The sequence below is a fragment of the Mus musculus genome, chromosome 8, assembly GCF_000001635.26.
Source record: "Mus musculus strain C57BL/6J chromosome 8, GRCm38.p6 C57BL/6J".
NCBI lineage: Eukaryota > Metazoa > Chordata > Mammalia > Rodentia > Muridae > Mus > Mus musculus.
The window spans coordinates 61,994,129-62,014,041 of record NC_000074.6 but is presented as its reverse complement, the minus strand read 5'-3'; the positions used below and the strand labels follow the sequence as shown (position 1 = coordinate 62,014,041).

Here is a 19,913-nt window from a genome sequence, read left to right as displayed (position 1 = left end):
CATGTGTGCTCTCTGACACTTGTGTGACAGTTATATGAACACAATCATAAATATACTATAAAAATAAGTAAAATATTTTATTTTATAAGTAAATAATGAGTGAAATAAAATATTCTATAATATTAAGCTACTCTTAAATAAGTCTTATTAGAAGATGTCCTTAAGAACCAGAAACCAAACCAATATAGTGGCTCAGTGGGTAAAGGCACTTGTCATCAAGATGTACAACCAGAGTTAGATATCCAGGACCCAGGACCCAGAAGGAAGAAGGAGAGAAACAAGTTCCTTCCTGCAAATTGTCCTCTGCTTGTTCTCTGGCCTGCCATGTGTGTGCCATGGCATGTACACACACACACACACACACACACACACACACACACACATGGGGGGGGTGCGTTGGGGCTGAGTGAGGGAGAGAGAAAGAGAGGGAAAGAGAGAAGACATTTTTTTAAAAACTCAAAAGTGAAGAATTTCCCAAAACAATGCTTTGCAAAACCAGCAGACCCATTAGAAATATCCAGGAATTTTCACTCCAGTAGGCAGTCTCTGATTAAACTGGTTATAATTCATATATAGAATTAGGAAGAACAAGTCCTGCTGTCATCTGAATGTGGTCCCTAGATCATCCTGAAATCTACTCTCCATGTTGGCTAGCATATTGAGGTCTGGGACTTAAGGGAGTGAATAGAAATCAAAGGAGGGTTTCTTTGTTGGAATCCTCATGATTTTACAAGAGTAACAGAATGGGGGCAGGGGAGGGGGACAATCCGGCCTGCATGCTTCCTGTTTAGCATGTAACTTTTTGTGACTTGGGGCACTTCAAACAAAATGAACTTCAGTAGATGCCACCCTTCAGCATTAAACCTCCAGAATCATGAACCAAAACAGACCTCTCTTCATAATTCACTCCACCTGTGGTATTACGTTACAACCGACAGAAAATGAACACAAGTCCTAGTTCCTAAAGTGGAAATCAAATCATCTAATTGCAAGATTCCAATTCACGGTCTCAGACTCTCTGTAATCTGACCCCAAAGCATCAAGACAATGTTCTGATTATTTTTTTTTATGTCCATTGCCTTATAAAATGAGCAATTATACCTTGGAAAAATGTCTGAAAAACAAGAACAGCAAAATAATAATCATGTGACCATCAGGTAGAACCAGGCATGAGACCTTTTTGTTTTGTTTTGTTTTTCAGTTTTCTATATTTTCTAAACACTCTTAATGAATTTGGATTTTGTCTTATGAAAAAAACTGTTACTTTACAATTATTAAAAAATCATTCTTGTTTCTGAATGATAGAAACAAATTACAGCTAGAGTCCTTTGGTACAGCGTAATGGTGCCTATCATACCGAAGAGACTGATCACGGGCAAAGCTTTGTGCCCACCCAGTCATAAACTTTGTCTGATCATGGAAACAAACAAAATTTGTCACTCTGCTCCCCAGCTTCCTCCACCCCTCTCTAGAGGACCCCAAAGTCATGGCAAGCCAAATAAAAGCACAGCAGAGCTAATTTCAGCCAGGCCAGCAGTGAAGACCGAGGCCCAAGCAGGGGACACAGCACCTTTGCCTTGCCATCCTCTAGGTCATCCGCCTTGGAAGCCAGCAACATGAGTCTTAGGATGAGTGAAATACTGAGGGGAAACTGTCCTCTAAGTTCAGGAACTTTGGATTTTATGAGTTTTCCTATTTTGGGCAGTGGAATATCAAAGAAGTAGACATCACCCAACAGGTCTTGCCCTCGTCTTCCAGCCCGACCAGACATCTGGAAATATAGCAGAATCATGGTGTGAGAATCACCTAAGGGGGGGTTGAAGAGATTAAGCCTTTTACATTGCTTTTGAGCACGTATGCTGCATATGGAGGTTAACTAAAGACTAACCTATTTCAAATCTGAGAAACTGACTACATCTGAAGCAGAGCTATTTTAAATAATGTATCTATCATCCCATGCATCATTAATCAAACCACATATTTGTATAATGCTATATAGAATTACACATATTTATAAAATCATATATCTAATGCTATAGATATATTATATACTGTATAATATATATAATTGCCACTTTCTGGCAATTACTTGATACAATATTCTATATATGATATATCATATATGCTATAACATTATATGATATAACAGTATATGATAATGTATTAATAATAATAATAATAATAATTATACATGTTATATATAATTTGAAAGTTAGGGGATATATTCTAAATTTGAGGCTGCCTGCAGAAATATTGACAGAACACTATATGCAGGAAGGTAAACCATATGCAGACAAACTTTGCTATTTGCAGAACAAAATAGAACAAGGAGAGTCCAAAGCAAGCAAAATGCTTAATATTCAAGGTCAAGACTTTGTAGTGAATGTGTGGGGAGCTGAGGAGGCCCTGGGGGAATGAACAAAATCCTATATAAATGTATACCATTGATGTGGGAACAGATATGTCAAGGACTCGATGCCTCAGCCCCACGGGAATGGCAAAGCTCTCTTTATTCTTTTTTTTTTAATTAGGTATTTTCCTCGTTTACATTTTCAATGCTATCCCAAAGGTCCCCCATACCCACCCCCCCCCAACCCCTACCCACCCACTGCCCCTTTTTGGCCCTGGCGCTCCCCTGTACTGGGGCATATAAAGTTTGCAAGTCCAATGGGCCTCTCTTTGCAGTGATGACCGACTAGGCCATCTTTTGATACATATGCAGCTAAAGACAAGAGCTCCCCGGTACTGGTTAGTTCATATTGTTGTTCCACCTATAGGGTTGCAGTTCCCTTTAGCTCCTTGGGTAATTTCTCTAGCTCCCCCATTAGGGGCTGTGTGACCCATCCAATAGCTGACTGTGATCATCCACTTCTGTGTTTGCTAGGCCCCGGCATAGTCTCACAAGAGAGAGCTATATCTGGGTCCTTTCAGCAAAATCTTGCTAGTGCATGCAATGGTGTCAGCATTTGGAAGCTGATTATGGGATGGATCCCTGCATATGGCAATCACTAGATGGTCCATCCTTTCATCACAGCTCCAAATTTTGTCTCCGTAACTCCTTCTATGGGTGTTTTGTTCCCATTTCTAAGAAAGGGTAAAGTGTCCACACTTTGGTCTTCGTTCTTCTTGAATTTCATGCGTTTGGCAAGTTGTATCTTATATCTTGGGTATCCTAAGTTTCTGGGCTAATATCTTTATTCTGTAAGAGGGATTGAAAATCGTTCCTCTTTATGTTTGGATGTTGATAGTGTGTTCAGAAACAGTCTACTGTAGCTTTCTCCTTCCAGATAGTTATGCCTGTAGACTGTTCTCCTAAAGAGACTGCTCATAAGGAGATCAGTTAAACTTACCTCCTTGTTCAGCTATATGCAATAATCCTATTTCCCTGAAAAACTGTATATAATAAAAACACTGTGCTGCCAAGTTATATAGTTTTGCCATCAGAAAGGCAAGTCTTCCTGATCCCGGCTCTTCTGTGTGTTTGTGTATCTGTCCTTTCTTACTACATGCTGCCCTAGTTAGGTCAGTCCCTGGAGCTGGGCAAAGTGTGGCAATAATGGGTGTACAGCTTGTAGAGCAACCAGGGACCATGGAAGGTGGTTTGGAGACGGTGTGTATCAAGAGTCCAGAAAAGCATTAAAGATGGATCTACACTAGAAAAGCCATGCTCAGTTGTTGTAAAAGTAAATGTTTCTCAATTATCTTTGATATGGATTTTCTTTTGAAAAATCACTCTCTTTAGTTTGAGTGACTGCTGTGGGGTAGAGATGGTCACCCAGATAGGAGAGGAGATTAGATAACATATCCAAGATTGCACACTTCCCAGCAGCACTCAAATAATCTCACAGCCCTGTGCTTCCTCGATACCAGACAGGCCCTTACATCGCTCTGCCAGAAACTGTGGCATCTTAGAAATTAGTTACAAAGTAACATTTTTTACTATTCATGGCTATATAGTATTAATATATTGAGTAAGTTACTATAGATTATAATACCTGTCTGTAATTTAAAGCATCCAGATAGACTGAGTTTTGTGCAAAAACCACAGATTTACAGGGCATGTTGATTCCCAAAGCGAGTGTTCCAGTAGCTGTCACCACCTAAAAAGAAACAAAACAGTGGGTCCTCACACTGGCATTTTTGTAGAATGCAAATATTTCCATGTGATTGCTCAAACTGTATTAAGACACCAATTAAATTACAGTGGAAAAACTAGGGGACAAAATACATAGTTTCTTCCTATTTTGTAAACACAAGCAGCAAATTCTTTAACAGAGTCCATTATAATACTAGTTTGCAAGAAATATATATTTAATTACACTTAATATACATTTATATTTATATGCATACACACACACACACACACACACATACACACACACACACACACACACACACACACACACACACACATATGCCGGGAGCCATGGATGAAATTTTCTAGCTTACATAAACAATCCTGAGAGAACATTCATGGTCATAACAGTAAGAATGTTTGTGGGTAGAGAAGACACTGTGGCCAGTGGTTCCAGGAGCTGAAGATTGCCACCTGACCTTCAGAGAGCCCCCGGGCTCTTCCCCCCTCCCTTGGTGCCTCCTCTTTTCTTTCTTATATTGACACTCCTGAATAAAGTTTTTTAAAGCTTGATCAGGAAATTGACTTGCTCTCATTCTTCATGTTTCTTGTCCCTCCCACTCTCTCACTCCCTTGCCCTGGGTCCCCGCTGATTATCCCTGAAGGCTGGGGCAAACTGGTGCCCACCGTGTGGCTGAGTTTGGGGACTGAGAGAGACCACTCTTCAGTGTGGGTCGCCGCTTCGTCAAGAGGTGAGTGAAAACCCACACTGAACCACCACTTTGTCAGGAAGTGAGTGAAGATCCGCACAGAAATCACCAGTGTCACCCGCACTGTGAGATTGATCCAAGAAAGGTAGGAAGGGTGGCTAGACTATGGGTCAAGCATTAAGTAAACATGAATTGTTTTCAAGGAATCCCTCAAGACACAAGGAGCACAGGTTAAAAAAATTTGTTCACAGCCAAGAGCTGCTCCAGGTGAAAGGAATAGGGTTTAAAATAAAATAAAATAAAAAGAGTAAAAAACAAGACAAGAACAAAAAAAAAACCCACAGATGTTAGACAAAGTCTTAGCTCAAGTACATTTATGTTGTTCTTAATTCCCAGAAGTAGGAATGGTAAATATATAAATGAAAGAATTAGACAAGGTAAGGAGTAATTAGGAAAAGTTAGAAAAGCAGGGCACTGGGGAGCAACTATCAGTAGCTACCACTGTGCCTCCTCTCCCTTCTCTGTCAGAATTCCCAGAAGAAGGAGATAATGAGTTAGACTTTGAACATGAGAGAGAGAGAGAGAGAGAGAGAGAGAGAGAGAGAGAGAGAGAGAGAGAGAGAGAGAGAATAGATTTCTGAAAAGCAGTTATTCCCTGATCGGGACCTTTTAGCAAAAGAGGGAAAATGGAAATAAGCTATTTCAGAGCTCTCCTATAGACAGGAGGAAATTGGGAGACATCTTGCTTCCTCTCTGGTTCCTATGGAGATATTCTTAGTTTTGCTTAGAATATCTGGGTCCCTTTGAGACATCAAGTTCTATTCTCTCTCTGTCTATTGTCTGTCCTTGGTGCACCAATTTGCCATATGTCTGTCCATTTATGTTTGTTTTCGTTTTGTTGTTTAATGATTGTTTTTCTGCGTTCCATGTTGAAAAAAAAAAAGAAATGGTTAAAACTTATCTGCTGGCTGTCCATCTTTTGATTTAGTTTAACTTGTCACAATTTGCACAGCAGAAACTGATAAGTTACACTTCACTGTGACTGGGAGTCAAGCAAAGCTGGAAAAGCCCTGCTAGAGACTGAAGCCACTACACAAGCAGCTCTTAAAAGGGCCAACAGCTTTTTGCTTGTAACATTGGTAACAGGAAAACAGGTCTTTTAAAATACTTCTAAATTGGGATAATATTTTATGTAATTCTTATTCTAGAAACTAGATTTATAGAGGGTAGAATTTAAAACGATGTCTCTTTAATGATGTATTAAAAGCTTCACTGTCATTCATTCATATATAAGAGCTGGCAGCCAAACTTTGTAACATGTAAGTGATGATTTTGGCATTGATTTTAAAGAGAATGGGTTGTTTAAAATTGGGTTTTGCTTTCCAAAAGTTATGGATATATTCTAATATTGCAAAAGAAACTTTAAATTATGATTTAAATTGTCAGTGTTCCATTGACTGCAGTTTGATCACAAGCTTAGGATTTTTAACTAACCCATATATTGTAATTAGGATGATTACAATAATTTCTCTTATGAGAATGCTAATGCATCTCCCTGCAGCCATCCATCCATACAAAGCAAAGACAGACTCATGTGGATATATTTATGTTTTTGCAGAAATTGGACCCTCATACAATCAGTTTGGCTCTGGTTGCTGCCTTGCAGGGGACTACAGTACAAGCAATGCTTTCATAGCACTAAAGTTATTAGGAATGTTTTAAGTATAAATCATCTTAAGAAAGATTGTCCAGCTGGGTGTGGTGGCTCATGCCTTTAATCCTAGCACTTAGGAGGCAGAGGCAGGTGAATTTCTGAGTTCGAGGCCAGCCTGTTCTACAGAGTGAGTTCCAGGACAGCCAGGGCTACATAGAGAAACCCTGTCTTGGGAAAAAAAATAAGAAGAAAGATTGTCCAATAATTAGAGGCATAGACAGACAGTCAAATTGTTTCCCTGGAATTTGTTCTCACTACAGAAAGTATAATCTTTGGGCCAGGACTTGGGCAGTATGCTCACATTATATTTGAGTTAATACAAAGCTCAGAGCAGCCACAGTAAGGTTTGTGTGGTGTTTCTTTTGTTTTGTAAACCCTGCCTAGGGAAGTTTTGGGACCTCACCTCTCCTTGCTTCCCAGGAATAATTTTAAGCCAAAACAACATTATTACAGATCTATCCAGGTGTTGCTCAAAATAAAGTTTAAACTTAAGATATATGAATTGTCAATGAGGCTGTGGAACTTCTAAAGGCATTACAATATGATCTGCCTACTCCATATAGAGTAGAGGAAGCTTCTATAATCAATTTTTATTCATTGTAATCAATGGTAATCAAACATTAGCTGCTTATTTTAGTTATTGTTACTCAATGTGCCCACAGCAATTCTTTGACAAAAGAGAACATTAATGTGGAATCATCTTTCTTCATCTCCAAACAAAGTTTTAGCATCCTATTATGAAGCTGTTGTTAATAAAGAATTGTAAGATAGAATCATAAGATATTTTAGAAAAAAATGTCTTAAAAACCTGATGAGATGTCTATTCTTTGTCTCAAACATCAATTAAATTGGTTATTGCAGAATATTGATAGTTGGTCTATTGCATAGTAAACTTTTTAGGTAAAATTGATAATCATAATGCAAAAGATAAGTTGTTAAAAATTGCTTCTATGCATGCTTTTGTATTTCCTGTAAATTTATGCATACATCCCATAAATAATACATCTACTATATTTATAAACAGCCCTTCTATGGGAGAGAAGTATATGTGATTGGATCACATGTTTATTCTTTTGAGTTTCCTGGTGCTTCAGCACAGATAATTGAATTGTGTGCTGTATCCAATGTTTTGAAATGTTGAAAAAAATCAAGCAAGTGGAGACATTCATAAAGGATATTATAAAATAGTAGTAGATTTGAAAGATTGTTTCTTTACTATTCCTTTGTATCCTCAGGATTGTGAAAGGTTTGCTTTCAGTGTTCCTTCTATTAATTTTAAAGAGCCAAAGAAAAGGTATCAATGGATAGTTCCTTCTCAAGGCATGGCTAACAGTTTTACATTATGTCAAAAATTTGTGGCACAAGCCATTCAGCCTATAAGACAGGAATGGCCAATAATATACATTATACATTACATGGATGATATCTTACTAGCAGGAAAAGATCCTCAAGACTTGCTTCTATGTTACTGAGAAATACAACAGGCATTATCTGATAAAGGGTTACAAATAGCTCCAGAAAAAGTGCAAACTCAAGATCCTTATAATTCTTTAGGTTTTAGGCTTACAGATCAAGCTGGTTTTCCTCAGAAAATAATTATTCGTAGGGACAATTTTAAAACTTTAAATGATTTTCAAAAGCTGTTAGCTGATATTACTTGGCTTTGTCCTTATTTACAGGAGAATTAAATCTGATCCTACCTCTCTTCGAGTTTTACCTTCAAAAGGGTTGTTGGCCTTACAACAAGTAGAGAGAGCTACTGAAAAACAATTTGTTACATATATAGATTATTCTTTGCCTTTACATTTGTTGATTTTTTAATACAACTCATACACCTACAGGGCCTTTTGAGGTCAATTGCCTCAGTTTGTGGAACTTGTCACACAGATCCTACTGGAGGTGGTATGTCACAAAACACCATTCTTGCTCGAAAAAAATTCCTTTTTATATTGGTTTTATAAGAGCTCATTCTGATCTTCCCGGACTTTTAGCTGCCGGCAATAATTGTATTGACAGAGCTTTAATAGGAGAAGGTTTAGTTTCAGATCCTAGAGTTTTGGGTAAAGATGATCATGATAAATTTCATCTTTCTAGTCACACCTTAAGGTTCCATGACATAAGATCACTAAGGCGCAAGCTAGAATGATTGTAAAGCAATGTCCTGAGTGTCTTACATTGTCTCAAGTTCTTCATTTAGAGGTTATGCCCGATCATATTTGGCAAATAGAGGTAACTCATTATTCAAAATTTGGAAAATTGAAATATATACATGTTTGCATTGACACTTGTTCAGGACTCAGTTTTGCTTCTCTACATACAGGAGAAGCTTCTAGAAATGTAATTGATATTGCTTACAGTCTTTTACTGCTATGGGATTGCCTAAAATCATCAAGGTAGATAATGGCCCTGCTTATACTGGAAATAGCTTTATTCAATTTTGTAAGGAATTTGGAATTGAACATAAAACTGGAATTCCTTGTAATCCATGGGACAAGGAATTGTTGCATGTGTGCATTGCATTCTGAAAAATTAGCTTTTGAATACCAAAAAAGGGGTAATCAAATCCCTGTACACCACAAAAATTTTTAAAATTTCAATGTAAAGGAACTCTCTGTGTGTGGGAAGAGGGCAAGTCTGTGTTTTTTCTGCAAGATGCTGAAGGAGCATGCTAGCGGCCAGAGTGGTTAATGAGACATGCTGATGCTGGGACAAAGAATGATGCTGATCATGAGTTTGTAGAGAGTGTCTTGACACTGATGATAAAGAAGTTGTATTGGGCCTTTGTCCCTGATTCACCCTTTATTACATCCAACAGTATGGGAAGGCCTAGAAGTTGTGGTAATGGTAAACAACACTAAGTTGATGGATATGCCTGCTGGAGGAAATTTCACTATCAACAGGGAAATTAGTTACTTAAGATTTAAAACTAAAGTCTCCATATGCTTTTGTGGGAGGTGCAGCTACAGGAACTTCTGCCCTAGTTTTGCAAGAAAAAAATTATGAGCTTCTTAGAACAACAATAATACAGAATAAAGAAAAGAAGCTGAGCTCTCTCCACATTGTAAACACATCACCCTTTTTCCCTGGCTATCTCTCTTAAGAGAGGGCCTGATACTTGCCAGTATTACTGAATTAGAAAATGTCTCAGCCTGCTTCCTTTGTGCAGCATTAGGATGCCCTCCATTGACAGCTATCCCTTATCTCATCCCTTTTAATATGTCTGGTGCCAGTCCTAAGACCTTTTCCTCAATTTCTGACATATCCTTGTTATTGATCCCTGAACAACAGCAATTTAAATTTTGCTATACTAGTCCCAGTGATAATTTGTGCAATCAGACTAGCTCACCTAGTCAGGATCTGATTGCCCCTGAGGGTTCTTATTTATTTGTTTGTTTGTTTGTTTATTTATTTATTTATTTATTTATTTATTTGGTGTAGTGTAGTGGTACCCTTACTAAAACTCTTTCCAAAAACATAAATAAAGAATTGCTGTGTCTTCCTGTGACCCTAGTTCCTCAGTTGACCTTGCTAACTCCCTCCAAGTATTTGAGCTGGAATAGTCCCCCGGATATTAGGATAAAGCAAGCTGTTTTCCTTCCTGTAGTGGCCAGCGCCTCCTTGGTAACCTCTGGCTGCCTGTTTGGCTGGAGGAACTTTAACCCATTGGCGGTGGAAGCCTCCATTGAATCATTAGCTTCTTTACAGAGACAATTAACTTCCCTCACCCAAGTTGCCTTAGAGAATTGACTAGCACTTGATTTGCGGACCACTGAGAAAGGTGGCGCCTGTCTCTTTCTGAAAGAGGAATAAGTTTCTCTCTGAATGAGTGGGAACTCCAATACAACAGTTACATTCACTTAATTTGGAGCTCCAGAGAACACAGTTTTCAGCTGCTGCTGCTAATTGCTGGAAGTCCTCTATGTTCACCCTCTTGATGCCCCTCCTTGGACCTTTAAAAAGCATTTTATTATTAATAACTTTGGGGCCTTTTATTTTTTTAAAACAAATTTCTGGTTTTATAAAACAGCAGATTGATTCCATGACATCAAGACCTTTGCAAATTCATTATTATAGACTTGATTTGGCTGACAGAGGCCTTGCTGAACCTGAGGTTGATAATTCTCTTTCAGGAACTGCATACGATTCAGACCTGTGCATACTGGTTTTTGATAATATGAATCCACTATGGGCATCAGCATGGGTTGCAAGGCTAAGCACCACAGGGGACGGTCTCACATGGATCATCACTGAATTCCCCGTGAGACAAACCTGATTTGTAAGGAGGTTGGTATCTGTTTTCAACCTAATCCTAAGGATTTTTCTAAGGTTCTGCCTCCCCTCCCCACAAAATACAAAGAGGTATGACTGTGGGTATTGATGGAACTCATGAGAGGAATCAGGTCAATGCTCCCCCTGCTGGTTAACATCCACTCATCCAAGGATGAGATGACTATTAATCACCCCAGATCCATGGGGCCTTAGTGAAAATAATTAAAAGGGAGGAGATGCTGGGAGCCATGGCCTCAGTCATGGCTTTGTGGAAATTTTCTAGCTTATATAAACAATCCTGAGAGAACGTTTGTGGTCGTAACAGTAAGAATGTTTGTGGATAGAGAGGACACTGAGTCCGTAGGTTCCAGATGCTGAAGATTGCCTGACCTTCAGAGAATCCCTGGGCTCTTCCCCCCTCCCTTGGCACCTCCTCTTTTCTTTCTTATATTGCCACTCCTGAATAAAGTTTTTCAGAGCTTGATCAGGAAACTGACTTGCTCTCATTCTTCATGATTCTTGTCCCTCCCACTCTGTTTCCCTTGCCCTGGGTCCCTGCTGATTATCCCTGCAGGTTGGGGCATACACACACACACACACACACACACACACACACACCTTAATTGTGTGACACAAATGTCACAGAGAAACTTCTGGGCACATCTAAAATAATTATCTTCTCCCATCCCCATCTACCTCTCTGTTTAGTACCTCAGTTTACCTTTCAAATATAAAAGTGCAAGCATTATTCATAGTTGTATATCCAGAGTCACAAAGAACATCCAGCATGGGATAAGTACTGCAGGAAACATTGTATGTAAAATATGAGAAGAGAAATTTCTCTGTGAGAGGGCAATAAATCTTTTATAAGGCTACTTCCTGGTAAATATTTGATCAACCAAAGTTCATTGAGAAATGATATAACAATAAAGTACGTTCACTTTTTCTGCCGTTAGATTGCATGATCACTAATAAGAACTAGATGAGAGTGTGAAGTTTATTCATATCATCTAACTTCTTGCTCATTTTTTTTTCCTGATGTAGTTAACATATGGTGACTTTTGCTGTCTCCTTATACTGGTGGCTGTTTGTACTGTTTTCTGATGATGTTTATGGTTATAAATTGATGTTTTCTAATTGTTTTGTAACTGAGGCTTGTAGCAGAATTTCCCCCTAATTAATTGGATAATAAAGACGACAAGAAGCCAATCACTGGATCAGGAGGAGGCAGTCCTTCCGGCCCGAGAGAGGAAGAAGGAACACAAGGAGAAATGAACTTTTTTGGACTGCGAGGTGGGAGCCATAGAAGGCACCATGTATACCAGGAACTCTTAGATCTGGTTGCAGAATCCATCACCAGAAGATTTCTAACATAGACTAGTTCATGAGTTTAGGGTGATAGATTCCATGTCCAGCAAATGTGCTATCTGTTGATTCTAAACTAAGATTGTCTGGTGTTTTCCATTTTCTGGCGACTCAACTGAGCTCAAGGAGAAAGGTAACTGTGTGAGTTGGGAGAATGTTCCCCCAGCTAGGTCAGAAATTTAGGAGTGTGCCAGCATTGACAAGGGGGAACAAGTGGTCTCAGGCAACATACTGAGACCACTGGCTGGTGCCAAGCCAGCAATAGTGTGGCTTGTTTTTTAATAATTACATTTCACAGAGGCTTATACATATGTCAAAATAAAACATGCTAATTGTTAAATATTTATTTTTCAAATCCCTTTAACAAGCACAAACTTTGAAAGAGTAGAAACTTTACATATAGAAAAGGAACAGCCTTATGTACCTTCTGAAAATGTGCGCTCTGATGAAGCTATCATATTTCCCTAGTATCTGTTACTCATAACTTTATAGTGACTAAGAAATTACTGATCAGTAGTATTTTGGCCAGGTCTCTTTCTGTTTTTCTCTCTCTTCTTTCCATCCTCCCCTTCATTTACTTTATGGCACACAAAAGTCAAAGTGGATAATGTTTAGTCGTCAGGGTCAGTGTTTAAATATTAGTCAAGATTCAGATTGAGTTAGTAATGATCTAAGGGCCTTCTGTATACTTGTCTGGATCACCGTCATGAGCCTTCCTAGGATGTACTAGACAAAGATGGCAAGGATGTGGACTGAAAGTTATTCATTGCAATCTTCCTCTTGTTCCCCATCAGTAACAGGAAAAGCTTCAGTAGCTACTGACACATCTGCAAGCTCTGCTGAGATAACCAGAAGCCCCCGAGGAGGCAGATAGATAACCATGTGCTTCTTTCAGCTACCACAGTAGAAAAAGATCTGCCCCAAACTTGAATATTATAATCCCCTCCAAATCTTGGAGAGAATATCTGTAGCAAAACCACATCAACCAACCTTCCATATGAGAACTAAAAAGTAAGACACACAGCTGAGACCAGCATAGAGTATTTCCCCAATTAAATGTCAAAGGGCATATGCAAAACTGTCACATCCAGGAAACCAAATCTACAGCCCATGAGACATAGCTACATGAGGGAAATATATATATATATAAAAGAGTGGCTTTATATATTCACAGTCTCAATTTTTACAATGAAAAATTGACCCACCCTGATGAATCCTTTCCTGAAGAGAATTTCGACCAACTGCTTTTCTTTGGCACTCATGGAACTGTGGTGGTAGCCAATGCCCCTTTCTGCCAACCTCTTCAGTGTTTCACCTTTACGTTCGAATCTCACCCGGTGAAACACCCTCTGCAATAACTAAAAGAAACCAAAGATTTAGAACATTGCTTATCAGGTTCTATAGCAATTCAATGTTTAACGAAAACAGTAGATATAATACATAATAATTAGGCCTTTCTTCTATATAACAATAACAACATTTTATGGAAGCAACAATCACCATTTAAAAAAAACTTCCACTCCCCTTGACATAGACCAACCCAGTTGCACCTCAGTTCTCGGACTGAAGATCTGCCAAAGGAGTAGTCAAGCCTCAAGGGAGGTATAAGAGGGGCCCACTCCCACCTGAACAAAATCAAGTGCCTATGGAATTTTACTAAACTTCCCCCAGAAAGTAAAGCAAAACCTTTGTAGTGTAAGGCCACGAAATGGCTCCTTCCCATTGAAAACGACATACTGATGACTTTTTTAAATAACCATGTCTCAAGCACCAATCCCTGACACTATTAATGATGCTCTGTTATGCTTGCAGACAGACAGCTAGCATGGCAGGCCTCTGAGAGGTTCCACAGCAGCTGACTCAGACAGATACAGACACTCACAGCCAAACAGTGGATAGAGCTTGGGGACTCTTATAGAAGAATAAGAGGAAGGATTGCAGGCCCCAAAAGGGATACAACTCCACAGAAAGACCAACAGAGTCAACTAGCCTAGACCGTTGGGGCTCTCAGAGTCTGAACCACCAACCAAAAAACATACATGGGCTAAACTTAGGTTTCTTTGTGCATATGTAGCAGATATGCAGGTTGGTCTTCATGTGGGTCCTGAACATGTGGGGGGTGGGGGGGTTGAATTCCTAAAATCTGTTGCCTATATATGGGATATGTTTTTCTAGCTGGGCTGTCTTGTTTGGCCTCAGTGGGAGAGGATGCACCTAGGCTTCCAGATATTTGATGTGCCAAGGTAGGAGGATACCCATGGAGGCCCCCACCTGCTCAGAGGAGAGGGGACAGGGAAAGAATTGTAGGAGGAGGTAATGGAGAGGGGGTGATGAGTGGGATGTAAAGCAAATAAATAAATACATAAATAAATATTTTTTTAAAAATTACCTGTGTCCCAAGGGGAAATCCAGTTGTGTCCAGTGTTATATATAAAGATCAATATCTAGAGAGAAGACTTAAGTCTCCAAAAGTAAAAGGCTAGTACCTAGCTATTTTGATTACATAGCTCCTTATAAGACAGAATGTCAAGGATCAATTGAAACAATAGTATAAATACTTGGTCATGAAACAGATTATGAAGCTGACAAAAAAAAATGATTCATGATACAATGAACACACGTAAATGTATGTGTAAGTGTGTATGTTGAAACTGGTTGTATTGTCAAATATGTCATTTATAAACAAGTTCAAAGGGCAAAAAGTCTAACAATGATGGGGCAAACCAATTTCAGATATCTTAGTGACACTTTGGTGAAAATTTTAGAAAGACTCCAATTTTAAGAAATGCTGTCAGGTTCTAAATATATTGCTCTACAGGTATCCAAGTTTTCAAATGGGTATATGACACTGAAGTCTAGAATTCTGACTACAATATACAGACTTCTATACATGACCTAACACAAAAGCAGACATGGTTTTGAACCCAAGAGTGTGTCAACAAGACAAAAATCAACCTACAAATTCTAAGCCTATCCTTCCTGAGGGTAGATTACAAGGTCCATGAGAGCTGTGTGTAGCAAAATGTACTGTCTGTACAATGTACAATGTGGCCACCACTGGCTGCCTGGAGAGGCTTCTCTGATGACCAGAGTACTCTCCAGGAGGAGTGGTCCCTTCTAGGAACTGACCTGATCATCTATTGCCTTCTGATTAGCATATGTGCAGTCCTTGGGAATCTCCAGATTCTTCTCCAGAGTCTGCAGGAGGTAATTGTGTTCTGTTTCATGCATAACGCTTTCATCCAATCTTCTGGAAGATTTCTGGCCCTTTTCATCTCTTTAGAAAAAAAATACAGCTTTAGGAAATCAATATTTGTATCCAACCACAACAGGAAGCCCAATGTAAACTAAGTCCTGCTTATGGACCAGAGTCACTGTTTCGTGCATTTATATTATCATGACTCGGTGCCCTGCCCACAGTGTGCTTGCTTGTCAGTCTCTGTAGACCATCCCTCCATAATGGATCCCTCAAGATAAATCCATTATAGATGTGATTTTCTTTTTGCCTCCACTCATTCCCTTTCTCCAAACGACCCTTCCTTCATCTTGCTAGCATGATAATCATTTTCTCTCCTTCAACCTTTCTGACTCTCAAGTTGGAGGTAATGTGTTCTTTCCAGTTTGCTTTGCCAGCTCAGGCTATTCTTCTGCCTCCTTGAGGTGGACACTGGAGCTGCTCTGCATGTTCACTAAAGGTGCTTAGATGTACTATCCTCTAGAGAATTTGCCTCCATTAATGAAAGCTCTTCTGAGAGACTGCCTGCTGTGAAGCATAGCAATCAGATGGGATGGGATGGGATGGGATGGGATGGGATGGGATGGGATGGGATGGGATGGGATGGGATGGCTCTGGAGGTCTCAAAGGGACCAAGTTCAGGCTTGCTTTTGAGCACACGTCTTCATTAAGGCATGTACAGCCCTTCTCAGCATGTGCTACGAGGGAATAAAACTTAGGATACACCTCCATAAATCTGGCCATGGCCCTTAAGTAATCGTATCCCCCAGGACCCCTGAATGCACCAGGTGTTTACATTCGCTAGGGTCATGTATACTTCCTTCACAATCTTTGTCTCTTAAATATGTAAATAAGACATTTCTGAACATAAGAAGATGAAGTTACTTGTATTCTACCACAGAGTGGTATATATCATACATCCAGAATACACCACCTCCAGCTATCATTGAACAAGGAGGGAAATGGCATGACTATTTAAGGACCCAGCCCTATGTTGTCAGAACATCTCATACAGTGCTTACGGAGAAATGTAGGTTGCTATCTAACTCTATTTTTAAACTATTAAATAAGTTAACTGTTAATAAAAACTGCTAGAGAAAATAGGCAAAGTGTCGTTTCAGATCAACAAACATGATCCCAAAAGAGTGAGCTGTTGGTGTGCATGTTTCTTTAGTAGTTCCCCTCCGTGTCAGAAATGGATGCAGATAGAGAAGAATCAGAATGGTATTTTCCAATGCATAGGGTCTGCATCAGGCTACTCATCCTCCTTACAGTGAGAATGTTGAAGATATCAAACACCTTTCATGTTGACAGCTTGAGTTGCTGCTCACTAACCCACCCTGACACACAGCTCTTAAATCCCTGAAACCGAGCTATCCTAAAAAGGATCATTTACCAAGAAATCTTATACTTCCTGCACATATTCTCCTGGGAGTTCACTACTTACAATAAATACACCACTGGGAAACCAGTGAAACATGCAGAGGCATTATGCACAAAAGGATCCACAGCAAATTCTAACTTACTCTAGAATTTGCAATATTTGAATCAGAGATGCTCTAAAAGTTTGTTTCAACTTCAAAGTGAATCGGAGCTCCTCACTTGAAAATATCTCTAGACCTCCATAGGCACTAGCTTTCATAGCACCTGAAGGTGCTCTACAAGCTGCCAAGGGAACAAATCGATGAAGAGACTTACCCAGCTGCAAAGCATACAAACTACAACAGTAGCATGGCAATACATCCCCAGTGATGCTGCCGTGCCTGTTAACTTCATGAGATAATTAGCAACAACTAATTAGACTTAAGGACATACTCAATACTGGGGAGATTCATAGCTGGTTCTGTAAGCTTAGTGAATGTGGCTGATGAATTTACAGGTCAGGGAAAAGACTTTCTAAACCAGTATAACTAACCACCAACCGTCTTTGAAATTCTTATCCTTACATGCACAGATAAGTATAGCTTTCACCCTCACCAAAGAAACTTCTTTTTGCAGTAGACAGGGCCTATATAGCAGAAATCATCAGCTGGTTAAAATGCAAAGAACAACTAACAATGGGATGCATACCCCCATTTTATACATCTACACTACAACTCCTACACCTAAGACTCAAGGAACACTGAGAAAATGGGGCATACAGATTGTAAAAGTCAGAGGAACAGGACATCTGCTACCAGATAGGGCCTTCTATATACAATAAGGAATCTGCATCCATGAAACTTAACAATATGGTCACCCAAATGCACAAATGAAAATACTAGTTGATAAGAAACATAAATGAGGAAAATCTCATAAGGAACCGCACCTAGATAAGGAGTTCTAGGCAATTAATTTTCTGAGAAAAGAGGGAGACTCAGTAGTAGCCTTCTAAGGTAAATACATATAACCACACTAAATAAAACTGATAGGATATCTTCATATCTGTGTGTATTTGACTAATTAAAAAAGAAGAGATCATGAATTTGAGAGAGAAGGAACAAGAAAGGAGCCAGAGGAGAAAACATATGGGGATAAATGATCTAAATACAACACTCATGCATAAATTGCCCAATCATTGTCATCATCATCATTAATCTTTTTAAAATAGTGTTAAGGTAAAAATCCTTGGAACAGCCGGGCAGTGGTGGTGCATGTCTATAATCCCAGCACTCGGGAAGCAGAGGCAGGCAGATTTCTGAGTTCAAGGCCAGCATGGTCTACAGAGTGAGTTCCAGGATAACCAGGACTGCACAGAGAAACTCTGTCTTAAAGAGAAAAAAAAAATCCTTGGAACAATAATCATCTTACAGGCTACGGAGACGCAAAGAACAAAATAAATGTCTCTTGTTGCAAAAAAAAAAAAAAAAAACTCAGAATTTAGAGAAACTAGTAAGACTTAGTGTTCCTTATCCAAAGTGCTTGGGAACTAAATTTCTGTTTTTGAATTTTGGATTACTGGCCAATAAATAACAGCATACCTCGGGATGGTGCTCAAGTCAAATAAGAAATTTTATTTAGGTTTTATATACACTACCACCTACATGTAGACTGAAGGCAAATATTTTGTGTGTGTGTGTGTGAAATAAATTTATACATAAAACAACATTTTATCAAGTAAAAATTTCTATATAGAGTGTCACATGAGCACACAGAGCTGCAGATTTTAAACAATTTTGGATTTTGGATTTTTCACATAAGAGATGCTCACTGTGGATATTTTGAAAAAATACAGAATAAATTTATCTCCTAACTAAACAAAGTAAGGCAGGCAAGAAAGTATAAATCTAAGCTGAGGAATCAGTACAAGATTCAGAGAATCGATAACAAATTTATGAGTATACACTCTGGAAGCAACGAGAGTGAAGGTACTGAAGAAACAGCTAGTGGGGCTCATGAAAAGAAAAAGGTGGAGGAGTAACTGAAGTGAAAAGAGCCATAGATCTCCTAAAAGGAAGTTATGGAAAATGAGTAGGAATAGTAAAAGCACAAATGAAACATGCTGGATGTCCAACAGGAGAAGTTAGCCTCCATCCTCTGGGCAACAAAGAGAATGCCCAGCACACACGGTAATCTAACCAGTTTCCAAGTTTATAAGCATTTAACAGTGGAAGGAGAGGAATTCAGCTGGAGACTCCCGAGTTGATAAAGACCTGGGGAAAATATGATGAGTTTTCAGCCCACACAATCACGGAAGGAGGAGAGAAACATAAAGAGATTATTATTATTATTACTATTATTATTATTACTGCCATAGAGTTGGCAGAACTACATGCTGAGAGCAATGAGCTTCCAAGTGTGAAATTGGGATTGTAATCCAGTCCCAAACACAGCCTATGGCTCGCCCTGCAATAGTAGGTCATGAATCAAGACACAGTCCCTGGACAACGTGGGATGATCCTGTCAAGTTCTGCAATACACAAAGACTGACAGAATCTGGACCTGCTTCCTAACAATCATAAATTTAAATGATCTACGCAGCTAAGGAGTATGTAATGGTGGTCACTTGTCTTTACCCAGTTCTCCCTCTGAAATTTAAAAAGAACAGTCTAAGCAGCAAGTAGAACTTCGTTATAGAGCATTTTCAATGCATGCTTCCTCCTAGGACATTTGGATTGTACAAACCCACATGTAGCCAAGTTGCTTAGTGAAATACTTACACTGTCTTTTGTTTCTCCAGAGATTTTTTAACTTTCCGAAGTTTGTTAGCCGTGGTACGAGCTTCTTTGTCAGCTTTGGGAGGTCTTTTTTCTTCCTGTTTTTTCTCCAGAAATTCGAAAGCATTTTCAGCACATTCTTCTACAATATTTAACTTAAATCTGGAAGCATATGAACATGTATTAAAAATATAATAAGATTCAGTCTCTCTGTTCTGGTTGTGTGTTACATTCCTCATGGTTGTGAGCAAATGCCTGACAGGAAGCAATTACAGAAGTGTTTAAACTGATTTACAGTTTGAAAGGACACACACCTCCTTATATAGGGAGAGGAGTAAACATGGCAGCAAAAGTAAGAGGTGGCTAGTCACATTGTTTCTATAATCAGGAAGCAGAGAAAAACAGAAAA

General features: G+C 39.1%; 1 protein-coding gene across 4 annotated transcripts in view; it reads right to left on the bottom strand.

The window, feature by feature from the left end:
- The window catches only part of Ddx60 (DExD/H box helicase 60), a 109,632-nt gene that overhangs the window by 23,663 nt on the left and 66,056 nt on the right, over positions 1-19,913 (bottom strand). For 3 of the 4 annotated variants that reach the window (XM_030243448.1, XM_006509393.2, NM_001293783.1), the window contains 5 exons: positions 19,508-19,666; positions 15,263-15,410; positions 13,339-13,491; positions 3,996-4,100; positions 1,571-1,771 (listed from right to left, as the gene is read on the bottom strand). In XM_030243448.1, the coding sequence (XP_030099308.1) occupies positions 1,571-1,771; positions 3,996-4,100; positions 13,339-13,491; positions 15,263-15,410; positions 19,508-19,666 (766 nt within the window). Of the gene's footprint in view, positions 1-1,570; positions 1,772-3,995; positions 4,101-13,338; positions 13,492-15,262; positions 15,411-19,507; positions 19,667-19,913 lie in introns of those variants that run through there. The other variant, XR_001778429.2, reaches the window with a different exon arrangement.